The sequence below is a fragment of the Girardinichthys multiradiatus genome, chromosome 5 (assembly GCF_021462225.1).
Source record: "Girardinichthys multiradiatus isolate DD_20200921_A chromosome 5, DD_fGirMul_XY1, whole genome shotgun sequence".
NCBI lineage: Eukaryota > Metazoa > Chordata > Actinopteri > Cyprinodontiformes > Goodeidae > Girardinichthys > Girardinichthys multiradiatus.
In genome coordinates, this window is record NC_061798.1 from 38,245,120 (window position 1) to 38,259,691 (window position 14,572).

The 14,572-nt window shown below is 37.9% G+C and overlaps 1 protein-coding gene across 1 annotated transcript in view; it reads right to left on the reverse strand.

The window, feature by feature from the left end:
- LOC124868985 (extracellular serine/threonine protein kinase FAM20C-like) overlaps positions 1-3,185 on the reverse strand; it is a 49,570-nt gene extending 46,385 nt beyond the window's left edge. The window contains exons 1-2 of the mRNA XM_047366662.1: positions 2,686-3,185; positions 676-851 (exon numbers count right to left, since the gene is read on the reverse strand). Coding sequence (XP_047222618.1) covers positions 676-851; positions 2,686-3,185 — 676 coding nt within the window. The remainder of the gene's footprint in view (positions 1-675; positions 852-2,685) is intronic.
- Positions 3,186-14,572: the final 11,387 nt, after the last annotated feature.

A 14,572-nucleotide genomic window follows, 5' to 3' on the forward strand; every position in this document is an offset into this window, starting at 1 on the left:
TTCATTGCAGCTCTGGGTGAATTTAGCTCCATCCATCCATAATTTCAGCCACCTTTTAAGAAATATTGTGGGCCAGATCTGGATCTTCTTGTTAGACCAGGCAGAGAGTATACAGTGAAAACCTAAACAGTGACGTTTGCTGCAAGACCAGCAACTCATGTATTCTTGGCCATCATCTGCTGAACCCATTCCATTTTTGTTGAACCTCAAAGGTATCTCCAAGCTCAGTGTATCTCATTTGAGAAGAACTTCAAAGTGATCCTCTTCTTGAGAGTCTAGCCGCAAACCTCAGGTGTTGCAGGATTACAAAGACCTTTCTTTCCAGCATGCCTACTCTCTATGGTCCCTCTTTGGCACGACATTTTTTACTAAGAATACCAATGATTTTTCTGTTAATGATGCCTCACAGTGTCATTTGATGTTAATTCACATGCCTATCTATTTGAATTAAAATCAGAAACATTCATTTTCTCCTTTACTTAAAAAAATCTTTTCTTGCCTAAAATTTCAGCTACGATGTCCAATTTGGCTTATAAAACAGCATCAGCTTCTCTTCTCTAATTATACAGTAGAAGTGAAAAAAACACTGAATAAATATCGAAAGCCAATATTGCACTTAATGTTTATTCATTGATTATCTGAATAAAAACACAACTTTGAAGTTGTTTGTCATACTTGTACTGACGATGCGATGTGTGGGAAGCTGCTGGGTTAAAAGCTCCATGTTGGGGTCGCGGTGTGGGTAGAGCTCCCACCGTGTAATGCCCAGATGGAAGCGCAGCCATGGAGGCTGGCTGCTACTGCTGCTGTTCCACTGGACATCATCATATCCATCCTGGGTGTCGCTTTCCCTGTAAATCACATTTTCACATTCCAATCATTTTGGAACTGTCATGTTATGCAGACATCTGTTCATCTGGAATATTTTAGGTGCATGATTCTTAAACTGATGGTATGACTACTATTGAGCTTCCTTTAGTGGTACTCAAAGGAGATTTTTCTGTCAACTATTTACAAGGTAAGTATTGTGTAGTGGATTCAATATTTCAAGAATCCCTCAGAATGTGAACTGAAAACACCTGCTAGTGGCTACTTTTCCTCGAGCCATTTATCTTTCAGACTGGAAGTTGGATTTAGGAATAATATCATGTGCAACCAACTCATGTTCTGGTTGCAAGCTGGATTTGACAAAGGTTGCAATCAACAACCAAGATATCGGCAATTAGCAATACAAGCTAATAGCAATGCAAATGTATATTTAATGCTTTCAGCACTGAAGGAATGTGTTGCACATGTAATTATGTGTGAGAAAGATTTAATGGGATACAAACTGCCAGAAGTGCACATAAACAGTTTATTCCTGTCACTATCAATATGTTTTAACACATGGCAGCCATATTGGAATTTAGAGTAGAGGTTGCTGAGCAATTTGTGTCCTTCCTGGAACCCTGACTTTACAGGCCCTTCTGTTTATTTTGTCTTCTTGTAACTTGGAATCTTTTACTTCGAATATGCAGTAGAAATGGTTGTGATTTATTTTCCTGTTTTTGTCATATAATCAACAGTAAAACACATCCAGCTCCTGCTGTGCTGCTGTTTTATAATATCTGGAAAATGTATTATAAAATGTAAGATTTGGTGAGGTGCTACATGTTATAAGAAAATAGGAAAAACTGCTTTAAGGTATTGGTATTAAACTCATATGAGCCAGAGATTTATCAACCTCAGTCAATAGAGAACGGAAGTTCTATTTTAAAAACGCGATCAGTGAAGAAAGATCCAGCATTTTAGGGGAAATTATGTGACCAGGAAATGAAATTTCTTCAGATCTGTTTCACCTAAAATTATACAGTAGGTTATACAAAAATCAACTCCAATAGGCAACAGCCAGTGATTGTGCCACCTTTTAGCTCTTCATACATGCAGACCAGATGTTACAATCTATACATTACCATTAATTAAAACATCGTTAGGTGGGGCAAGGGCAACACACTTTATGTCAAGATACGATTTATCTGAAAAATCTGTTGGGTGCAGTCCCTACACAATGAAGTTATTCAGTTAGCTACAGGAAATTCACAAGGTTTAGGCAAAGGAAAACAGCCTCTGAAAACCATATGAGTTACAATGACATTGTTTTTAAGGTGTTTACAGAGGCTCCACCAAAACAAACTGTGAGTAAAAGAACAGTAAATATCTAAAGAAAAACCTTAGACCTTCAGAAAGGATGGAGAACTATCGCTCAAGACTATTTAAAAGATTACAAGAAATGTTGGCTTTTTGTAAGCAAAATATTATAAAAATTAGGGATGATTCATAACCTTTGCACAGTACTGCAGAAACACCACTGCCTCCAACCTCTTGGAGCAGAGAACTGTGTCTGCTCCCTGTAGTCCAACCCATCTGGGAAAACCTTTTACTGTACATGCTGGGAATATGCCAGAAAACCAACTGTAATGTTAGCAAAATTACACATATAAAAATATAGCTTAAATTATAAAATTATTATTTTTAAGCTTTCATTTTAAATTTTTTCCTAAACTCTAAGATTGTTGGATATACTGCCAGCTTTTCAAATAAAAGTGAAATATCTAACTGTCCTTTGCCAAATTTCTAACAGTATGTTTTGTCAAACAGTCTGGCACACACACAAGGTTTCTCCTAGATTAGCTGCATAATACTAACCACATCTGCGAGCTCCTCTCAATTGGCTTGACCTTTGGTTTCACTTTCATAAGCCAGTCATCCTCGGGAACAGCAGGTCTGGGCATGTTGTAAAGTGGATGGTCAAACAGTGCTTTCAGTTTTAGCAAATCGGACTCCCAAGGTTCAGTTTGGTTACCAACCCTCACTGTGTTGTTATTTAGGCCATGTTTTCCTCCTTTCGAAATTAAGTGTTTGTACGGAAGTCTTTGAACATTTATTTTTGCTTCCCTTTCGCCATCTTGATTGGAAGAATCCCTTTGAACAGTATCAGTTGGTGGCTCTGCAAGACCTCTGACCCCCACTGAGGTGTAGCTTGTGTGTGCCAAATCCCTGACGTGTGTCTTGGGTGGCAGTGGGGAGTCACAAGGCAGGTGAGGAAAGGAAAGTGTGACAAGCGCTAGCAGGAGGTGGAGGAAAATGGTTATGAAGGCCAAGGAGAGACAGATTGTCCCGGATCGACGTCGCATACACCATGTCATCCTCCTGGAAGGAAAGGCAGAGGGTCAGAAGATAGGAAATAGCTTGAACATAAAAAATATACATGAAAAATACAGTCTGAAAGGATTAAAGAAATACAGTGTTTTGCAAAAGTATTCATAGCTCTTTAATTTTTCATATACTGTCATTAGGAAGCTATTTTATTTAATTGGGATTTCATGTGGCAGAACACAAAGACATCCGAATATTTGTGAAGCAGAAGGAAAGCAATACGAGGTTTTCAAAGTGTGTTGGCATGAATTAATATTAACACCCCTTTACTCCAACAGGGTGGGAATATAAATTCCAAGCTTCTGCCTGCTGACAACTTAATGCTCACCTTCTACCGATGATCCACATGACCCTGTCTTTCAGTGTTTAACCCTATTTTTCTCCTAGATATAGCTACTGACTGAGCTTTTACTGTGACTAACTGTATCTGCTCTCTCTCATACTCTAAACTTGAAAACTGGCTCAGAGTTTATCTGTTTTTTCTCTTAGATGAAACCACTAAAGGAGCTACATCCATCAACATTTACTTTTCCTTCCCATAGAAAGTACTCCAGGATCAGTGCTTCTTTGTTCTTTTTGTGTCTCTGCTCTGTTCTCTCAAACCCCCATTCGGTCGTGGCAGATGGCCGTTCACACTGAGACTGGTTCTGCTGGAGGTTTCTTCCTGTAAAAAGGGAGTTTTTCCTCTCCACTGTCGCTACATGCATGCTCAGTATGAGGGATTGCTGCAAAGTCAACGCCAGTGACTGTCCACTGTCTCTACATGCTCATCCAGGTGGAGTGAATGCTGCAAGTCACTGACTCGATGCAATCTGCTGGGTTTCCTTAGACAGGAAAACTTTTTAACCAATTTGAATAAATAACTGAATCTGACTGCACTGTTTGATGGTTAGGATTAATTGGAATGTATGTACCTGACTGTTGTGAAGTGCCTTGAGACGATATGTGTTGTGAATTGGCGCTATATAAATAAAACTGAATTTAATTGAATTAAAACTGAATTTACTCCGATTCCCCTAGATAAAATGAATTGCAATCTATTGCCTTAAGAAGTCATCTAATTAGTAAATATAGTTAACGATGTATATAATTTATTATTGGGATGATAATGCTGTTCTGTCAAGACCTCAGAGGTTTGTTGGATAACATTAGCAAAGAAATGGCCAAGAAAGCCAGGTCATACAGTGGAAACATCAAACATACAGAAGAAGGTGCTCTAGTCAGATGAGACTAAAACCTATTTTTCAGGCCAATATGCAGAACACTGCTTGGCAGAAAACTAACAGTGAACATCACCCTGAACACACCATCGCAGTGAGGTGTCCACATTAGAGCCAACCTGAACACACCATGTTGCAGCCACATGGTAATGGCAGCATCATGCTGTGGGGATCGTTTTCTTCAAAAGAGACAAGCAAGCTTGTCAGATTTCAGCAGCAGCAACAGAACTGAATGTTCACCTTCCAGCTGGAAAATGACACTAAACATACAACTAGAACTACAATAGAGTGTTCATGTGTTAGTATGGGCCAGCCAAAGTCCACACCTAAATTAAATTGAGATTCTGTTGCATGACTTGAAAAAATGCATGTGTTACTTTTCCCACATAATTTTTCCTCAACTTTAGAATTATGCACGAATTATACACATTGACGATTGTGGTTTAAATGTAAAAAATGTTGCAAAAGTCAATGGCTCTGAATACGTTTATAAGGCACTCAATGTTTGCAAAACGAGAAGAGCAAACACTGGATACAGATAATATTTTCAATACAAAACCTCTGAAAGAGACAAAATTAAAATTTGAACAAGGTCTTTTTCTCCTTCAGTCCAAAATTATATTTTCTTTCTAGGACTGGAATCAGTGTACAATTTTTTTAACATCCTGGGGAAAGCAAAGCATGCTAAAACAAATGTACTCACATGTTTCTTTCCTCTGCGGCGCTCTTATTTCTGTTTTTTCCAGGGGTATGACAAGAGACTGTGTTGTATCCAGGTTGTATTCATCCAGTTTTTTCTATTTTCCAGCAATTTCAAGGAATTTTAAGTTGGGAGGGGTGCCAGGTTAGAGTGATCTGGGCACAAATTAGTGTATTTACTCAGTACTCTTTAAACAGTACTCTTTAAACTGGGCCCTTTGTATGCTTGTGTTTGTCTTATGCAATGTGACTTTTCTCTCTTTTTAAAATCCCTGATAAATATGAATAATTGAATATGCAACCTCTTTACATTTTAAAGTCAACATTTATTGCTAAAATAAAGATTTATTTCTTAAAACTTACTCATAATTTAAAAACGGTGATATTATTTACATCTTAATAAAACTTTAGCCAGTGATGCTATTTGATCCGTTTGACAAAATAATGAATATTTTACACCTCATGCTCACTCTCACATACTTACATGAATTTAAATGAGCTTCATTTACAGACTATACACAAACAAAAGGTTTTTCTCTGCTAAACAACTGCCATGAAAATGCAGTTTACCAGGCAGCTGCACAGAAAAAACATTAACCAGTAAGTGAAAAGAAGCATTAGTTTTTCATTTTTTTGAATTACACAATATAAAAGTAATATGTAATCGAAGCAGCTCTCAACCACAAGAGCTGGGAGACAGATGTTTCATGTTCTCCGTGCAAGCTTGTGTTGAGACTTCACCAGGCTTGCCAAGCCTCGTGGAGGATCCCTAAAGATACACCGTTCGTGTGAAGTCAGGCCCTTTAAAGTGTGCATGTGTGCGTTTCTGCATGTTTTATAACTGTGTGCGTGCTCATTCAGCCCGATCCACGTGCTGTGTGTCATCGCCATGTGACACTGGAGAATATATTGATGAAACATCACAGCAAGTGACTCATTTCATATCAGCTCAAATGAGTAGACTAGGATTAGACTAGATTTTGTTTTTTGCAGTTGGTCAAACTCCTACATTTTTTGCATTCATTCATAAAGAAACATCATAAATAATGCTTGGTAACAACATGTTATAATTGTAAACTAATAGAAACCACGGACTATTTGAGTAAATATTCATTTTTGTTATACAAAACCAACAAAATGGTCTCTAAGAAGGACTCCTCACCTCGTATGACAACAAAAACAGTAAAAACTCCATTTCTAATTATCTCAATGTTTGTGAAAAACAAGCTGACATCAAGAACAGAAACCTAGAGACTTGTGAGTTTCCCACAATGCTGTGATTTTGTGCAGGATAAATAAAAATGAGCATTGTGGTTACTACTGCATGCCATTTATGTAGACACTTACAGAGATTACATATGGAAAGTTGAAATTAAAAAATCTTTAGTCTTTAATTCTATCTGACTTGGGCATTTTTAGGACCTCCATTTTATATTTGGCTTCCATGGGGTGTGATCTAAAGCTCATTGTCGTGATGGCAAACAGGATCCATCAATGATGGAAGCTGTCAACCTGAAGGACACCTTAGTACCTGGTCTCCTTTAGAGACTAATGAAAAAACTGACAGGTATTAAGTGGCAAGAAAACAGCAGCATTTTTGGTTGCGTAAGTGAATACGTGGTAGTTGGAGGGATTTGGCCAGGCTGTGGAGAAGAACTTTCAATTGACCTCAAGAGCGTTCTGGACAACCTTTCTACAACTCAGACAGGGAAAACAAGAACGATTGTCACCATCGCCATTGGCAGGCAGTGAAAGAAGCAATTTAAGGATCTCCTGAATTCAGTTGGACGAGGATTGTGAGAGGTCAGTCAGTCAGTCATTTTCTACCATGTCTTGCATAATGGGTTGCGGGGAAGCTGGTGCCGATCTGCAGCAGTCTAAGGGTGAGATTGTGAGAGGATTTGGGAGAAGTCAAGTCCATTCCTTTGGCAGAGGATGCTGAAGTAGATTAAACAAACTCCATGGTACCAGGGCGAGTAAAGATATTGACATTTGTTCCTTGATGCTGAAAGCCCTGGACATTGTGGGCCCGCAGTGGTTGTTTTTGTGTTTATTCAATGATCTATGAATAATTTTGAAAAAAAACCTACGGAGTGGAAGACAGCGATAGTTGTCCCAATCTTTAGAAGAGGTTGCCAGAGAGTCCAGCATTCAAGGGTATCACCCTTCATCCTCCCTAATAAAGTTTACTCTAGGGTACAGGGAGGAGGTTCTGAACAAGAAGGATCCAGATATTTTACCTGTGTGGACTTACCGAGGTGACCATTGAAGTTTGGTTGTCAAGTCCCCATGTGTTCAATTCAATTCCATTCAATTCAATTCGGTTTTATTTATATAGTGCCAATTCACAACACATGTTGACTCAAGGCACTTCACAACAGTCAGGTACATACATTTCAATTAATCCTAACCATTGAACAGTGCAGTCAGGGTTAGTTATTTATTCAAATTGGATAAAAAGTTTTTCCGTCTAAGGAAACCCAGCAGATTGCATCCAGTCAGTGACTTGCAGCATTCCCTCCTCCTGGATGAGCATGTAGAGACAGTGGACAGTCACTGGCGTTGACTTTGCAGCAATCCCTCATACTGAGCATGCATGTAGCGACAGTGGAGAGGAAAAACTCCCTTTTTACAGGAAGAAACCTCCAGCAGAACCAGTCTCAGTGTGAACGGCCATCTGCCACGACCGAATGGGTGTTTGAGAGACCAGAGCAGAGACACAAAGAGAACAAAGAAGCACCGATCCAGGAGTACTTTCTCTATGGGAAGGAAAAGTAAATGTTAAGGGATGTAGCTCCTTTAGTCATTTCACCTAGAAAGAAAGAGGGGGGGGGGGGGGGCAATGTTTTTTTTATTGGGGCACAGAAGAAAAGAATGACACAAAAAAAACAGGGCTATATTGCAGGGTTTCATATATTAAGTGTACAGGGCCACTTGCGGCTCTGGAGCTGCAGGTTGCAGACCCCTCATCTAGAAGATGAAAACTGTGATCCTAACTCAATGCGACTTAAGCTAAAACTGCAACACCATCATTCTTAATTAACTGTTAAACTAAAACTGTAAAGGTACAAACTGAAATTGGTCCAAAGGACAGTTACAGTTTTTATTCTAGCACATTTCATCTTAAGAAATTGATTTAGTATTATGTCTTCTGTACAGGAGCCATAACAGGGCCAGGACCAATTCTACAGGGGCAGTGGCCCCTGTTGGTCCCTATCTAGAAACCCCCCTTGCATGTGTGCAGGATATCACTGGCTAGATTATGATTTATGAATGGTTGGAAGCAGCTCAGAGCTCAACGTTTGGGGTTTATGACATAACTTTTACATGAAAGAGGATAATGATTTAACAACTCACTTGCTACCACACAAACAAGCAGAATCAAACTCCAACACAGGACATTAATAATGGTGAAATCAAGGCACAGGAAGTCAGTGACAAACCAACAGGTGACCAGACTACATTTCATATAAAAAAAAAAAACGGATGGACAACACAAATAACATAAAAGCCCCAGGATTGTCTCTGCTGGAAGAGATGACGAGAGAGTAAATACAGGTGAGGTAATAAGAACTCAAAAAGGTGGAGAATATGAAACACTAAAGGAAAAAAAAATTAGGACATGAAAAGAATATGGTCTCATATACGGGAAAAAAGTCAGAAGACATTTCTGTCATGAAAGGGTTTGCAGACAAGAGCTGGGCAGCAACATGTTGTAAAAGGTTTTAGCTTTATTTCCAGAGGTCTTCAAAAGAAACCCAACAAGGCACTGCTGATACAAACAAAGTCCTGATCCAAAAACTTACAAGAGGTTCTGCAGGCACATGGAAAAAACTCAGCACGAATACGTGGATTGAGAACGGGGTATGACAAACAAAAGGAACCAGCCACAAATAATGACACAAAACCGACTGATATACTGAGGGATAACAAAGGGCAGGTAATCAGAGAAAACAGGGAACTGGTGTGACAAGGAGGCAGACAGGCAGAAGGAAAAGGTGAAACAAATACAAAGGCAGAGGATGGGCAAAGTAACTAATAAACAATAAACAGAAACACAGACCAAGCAAACCTATAGACAAAGATAAATAATCAAATGGGGAATAAGAAAACTAGAATAATCATGACTAAAGTAAACAGAGAAACTAGAGGGAACATAGGAACAACAATAACAACCTGAGAACAAACAAAGAACCCATAAAGAAAACCTGAATACAAAAGTAAACAAACCTAACCACACTGACTGAAATAACTGGAAAGGAAACAGAAAATAAACTAGTAAACAAGAAGAGTGCAAAGGAACAAATAATAAAACACAATTAAACACAAAGATACTAAAGAGAAATAAAACTAGAGAATCCAGGGAAGACCAAGAACTATAATAATTACAATAATAATAATAATAATAATAATAATAAACTATACAAAGTAATAAGAAAACAACCATAAAAGAACTTGAGAAGTAAACACTAGGAGGCGGAAGAGGGAGAAAAAAAAACATGATACAAAAACCAAAATAGAAACATCTAAGCAAAAGGTAAACAAACACAAAGCCACAAACAAAGTCCAAAAATGTCACTCCGTGACAATTTCTGTTTAACAGTACCAATGGAAGAGCAGCAATAGAAAGAAAACAACAACGCATAAACTAACCCGAACAAAAAATAAAACCTGAAACTTAAACATGACAAATATGAACAGTGACTAAATGAAATAAAGATTGAAATCTAGCACATCAAAATTCATTTTAGCACACAAATTAGCTAGTTGACACATCATTTGGTATGATTCTAAACACTAGATGGTGGCAAAGTGCTTACAATGTGATCTTTGGTACATGCTGAATATGCATCAATATGCATCAATATGCAACAATTTGCCAACAACAAACAACAAAGTGAAATATGTATTTTTTGACTCCAATCTAAAAGTGATTTGATAACAGTTACTAAACACTTGCTGGAGCTGCAAATGTTCTGCTCATTTGTTTTTTCAGACACAGAAACTATGAGTTATGCTAATTAATATGGACGTAAGCTGGAACTCTTTACACCCTTCTTATTTAGCGATTGAAGCAATATTTTTTCAGAGAATTCTGGAATGGTATATAATTTATATTGTTAAAGTAAAAGCTGAAATAAAAGACACACTGTGTTTCATCGCAGCCATGAGCACATTTCAAATGCAACAAACTTTCTGTACCTTTATTCGCTTTACTTATTTAAATTTGATATGTTTAGGAAGGAAGGTTATCACTGCCATGAGAATATTTCAATTATAAGATTATAGCAGCATCAAAGCTGTCATCTCAATGTCTGTCTTTCCAATATTTTATAATTCTTACATCAAATAACCCGTGAGTCCCTCTTGGGTCTACTTATTCCTAACTAGATTTTGCCCACTGCACTCTCTCTGTCTCCATAATCCACTGATGTATTATAAACAAGCTATTTTAAGTTTGATCCACAGACATCATTCATCTTTTATTCCTTCTATTTGCATACTGTTGTTTCTTTTTCCATTTCCCAACAGCTTTTGGTGCCCCCTTTTTGCTCAGTAGGCATTGTAGCCAAAAAGATGCACAAGTACAGCAACTGAATTTAAAAATAGAGTTTGCCTAACATACACTCGCAGAGAAAGAGACATACACATTAATATTGGATTGTGTTTTTTATTACTTGGTAAAAAAAGAAGCCCAGTAGTGATGTTCAGATGAAAGATTTATCCCTCCCTTTCATTTCTTCTCTCCTTCTGATCCCTCAAGTCTCTAATTTCTGGCTGCCTTGAGACAATCTTGTTTTAGTCATCTACCTTCAAAATCTCTGCATCTTTCAACAAATACTGAAATCAGAAAATTCAGAAAACCATATCCTTAATCGCTCCACTGAATTGTGGGAGATGGCTTTGTCTTAATACATTCAACCTCCAACTGATTTCTTCTCACCCCCTATATGATGCAATAACACATTTTCACTCACACTCTTGAAAGCTCCAAACCTCCACTTGTCATCACAGGTGGTAAGGAGGTTGCTAAGATACAACACATGGCTTTTCCAACTCGAAGGCATACTTTCAATAAGTACACTGAAGTAAAACTACAATTAGTGGACACATTTTTAATAGCATTATGGACATTTGAGTCAATATGTTGTAGTTTGATGCTGTAACTGCGTTGGATTTTATTTTTTCTATTAAATTATAACCCAGCTATGGATTTTCTCCTAAATCTGAGAATTTATGTATGTGTGTAGTTTCATGCTTTGGATCATTAGTTTTGTTCAGTGGCTGCAGGCTCCACAGCACACATCCTGTTGAGTACCAGTTTGGATAATCTCAGCTTTGTCCAGCTGGAAGTGGCCAGGTGGGTCTACAGTAGGTGTAGACGTTTTTCCACACTGAGCAGATATCTTGTGTACTATCTGCACAGTGCTGGTTTGCAAGTTTTTTGGGGGTGAGAGGAGAGTTCAGATTTGGGAGAATCTGCACTATAAGTGCAATACTGCAGTTTATTCAGAGTGGTTAGGTTTTACAGTAAACATTTTGAGGTGGGTGATTAGATCTTTAAGGCGATCATAAATTTTGTATTATTATTAAGCCAAAAATGTATATGGAGTGTGAATTTTGGGCAAAGATGAATTGTTGGAAATTGATCCCAAGCCCCTATGTTATTGAGGGTTTCTCTTCAGTCTGTGAGCTCTTAAGCCTGTGAGTTTGTTTAGCTACTTAATAGTATTCTTACTTAATTTTGTTGTACTTTGCCTCGGGATTAGTGGAGTGCATCAGTTTTTAAATGCTGGCATCAGTTATTCAAGATTGTCTGGTCTGTGTTGGGTATGACATGGTGGCCAAGCAGCCTTGCTGTTTCAATGATGATGTGGGTGATCGTTTTCAAGATTTGATTTTGGATGAATTCCATGTTTCAAAGCTTAGGAGGGGAATATAGATGTCCTCATGTGACATAGTGCCGCTGGCTGTGTTGAAGAGTCTGGTTATCAGCTTGCGGATGGTGTTCCTGTCCCTGTAATCCCTGTTCTTTATCCCAAAGGAAAGAAAGATTTGGTAATGTTTTTTGATGTTATGGTCATTTTCAGGATGTGAGAAGCATGTGCGAGTTGTGCTCCTGACTAGCAATCAATTTGGATTTGGGGATTTTAGATTTGGGGTAATCTTTTCCAAGTTAGAAACCAACATCATGGTTGTTTCTGTTGTTGGTGTGAATGTCCAGTTTCTGAATTGGTCCCCTCGATGGTTATGGATGGTGGAATTGCCAGTCATTTTAATGGGTAAATGGGTGACAGGGGTTCCATTTTGCCATTTCCCAATTAAGACTGTATATTTTGATTTGCAATCATTTGCCAAAGAGGGCTCCTTGTTTTGTGTACTGTGATGAATGTATAGTACCTTGAGATATTATATGTTGTGATATCTGTGTCACTTTACATATTGTCACCTTTAAAATAACATAACATGGTGTGTATTTTTATTTGTTTTGACATTTGACACCGCGACCCACTATGGAATAAGCGGTATTGAAGATGAATGAATGAATGAATATGCTAAACTATGATTGTTCAATGAGTAGATAGATTGGATTATCCAGCTCAAAATCTACCTGTCTAGCTAACAGTCTATCTAGCAACATTGCTAGCTATCAAGCTAGCTAGTTATCAGACACACACAAATTAATTAGAACATTTTAATCAAATTCCAAATAATATTCTGCCTTTGTGAAACAGCAAAAGGGAAAAACAGCAAAGAGGGCGTGAAGATCAGCATCGAAAATGGCACCATGAACATGCAGAGCAGCATGCATATCTTTCAGGATTTCCACTTGGTTGAAATGCGTCTTTCACTTCGATGAAAGCCCCAAAGAGCCTCTTACAGAAAGATTTGCCTTTCTCCCCACTCTCACTGGGGAAAGATTATCAGACCAAACAAACTAGCAGAGTGTTTTGTATGACTTTGTGGCTCTCTGCATAAATATTTAACAATGTGGAGAAGACACAAGAAGAGGGAGGGGTTTATGTAAAAAGTGTTAATAATGGATGAGGTCGCTCCTGTGATAGAAGCATGTTCACTGACACACTGTCCAGCAGATTAGTCTCGGCGCTGTTACAACAATTGCTGAATTTAAGGGCTTTTTCCCATTAAATAGGTCAACCAGGTAAATCCAGGTGAAAGCTATCAGTGTATTATGCTGGCATCTATCTCATCAATCCCACAGTATCCCTGTCAAAACACACTCAGTCATTACACTTGGATGTTTGCATGCAGAATTAGGTCAGCGATTCTTAAACTAGGTCTGCTTGTCAACATACAAAATCCGGTGAACTGACACATTTTGTGATATTCGAACCAGAATTGTAGTAAATATAAGGATGCTGCCTGTAAACTGTAAATCTGATCGCTTTTTTTTCTTTCTCTGACATTAATGGTCATTAGAGCTGTTTGCTAGAGTGAGGATAAAGATAATTTTCACCATCTGACTTAATAACTCTAATCATTATTATTATTATTATTATTATTAAGTATTTCTGGTAAGCCCAGGTATCCAGTTTTAGATTTTTATTGAATGTTTTTATTTATTTATGCTTTTAATGTTTTTACTTGCAACCACTTGGTCAAATAATTTATTTTATACATGATAATTTGTGCATTCTATTTTAAAATGTTTTTCTGTTTTCTTTGTCATTCAGTTTCAGTATTGTATTTAATTATCCACAATAAATTCTACCATATATATGTACAGTATAAAATGATGGTATGTACAGTACCATCACTTAATATATATAAATGAGGTATTGCTAAACCAGGAGGGAGACCCAAACATCCTGCTCCCCAGCGACCCTCCTTTGCTTCTCCAAGGTCATCCCAAGCTGTTTCCAGGCATTAACTGGCACACGGTCCCTCCAGGGAACTCTTTAAACACTTTGCTTCCTCCTCCCGGTGGGACTCACTTGGAAAATCTTTAAAGGCACACACCCAAAATGCATCCTCGTCAGATACTTAAACAACCTCTGCTGACTTCTTTTGATGCAGAGGACCAACTGCTCTTCTCAAAGCACCCACCACATTAACAGAGCTCCAGGCCTCATCTTTAAGCCAGAGTCTAGAAACCACAGGGAGGAAGCTAATTTTTAGCTGACTTCCTGACTCCTGAAGTCTCTTTATTTCAGTCATGATCCATGCCTCACAAAACCTGGTGAGAGTTGGAATCTATATTTGAAAAAGTCATTTTAGACCATGACTTTGAATTCAAGATGAGCCAGTAAACTTTTCTTAAAACACCTGCAAATAGGCCAAAGCAGATAAAAGCAGATAAGTTTTTTCTTTTTTTTTAGCAATAGTATTTTACCACAATAACCAAACAATCTCTATTTGGGCAAACTAACCAGTTGGTCTAAGTCCTTTCATTCATCATTTAAATAGTTTTGGTCTCATAAAAAAGCAAATAAATT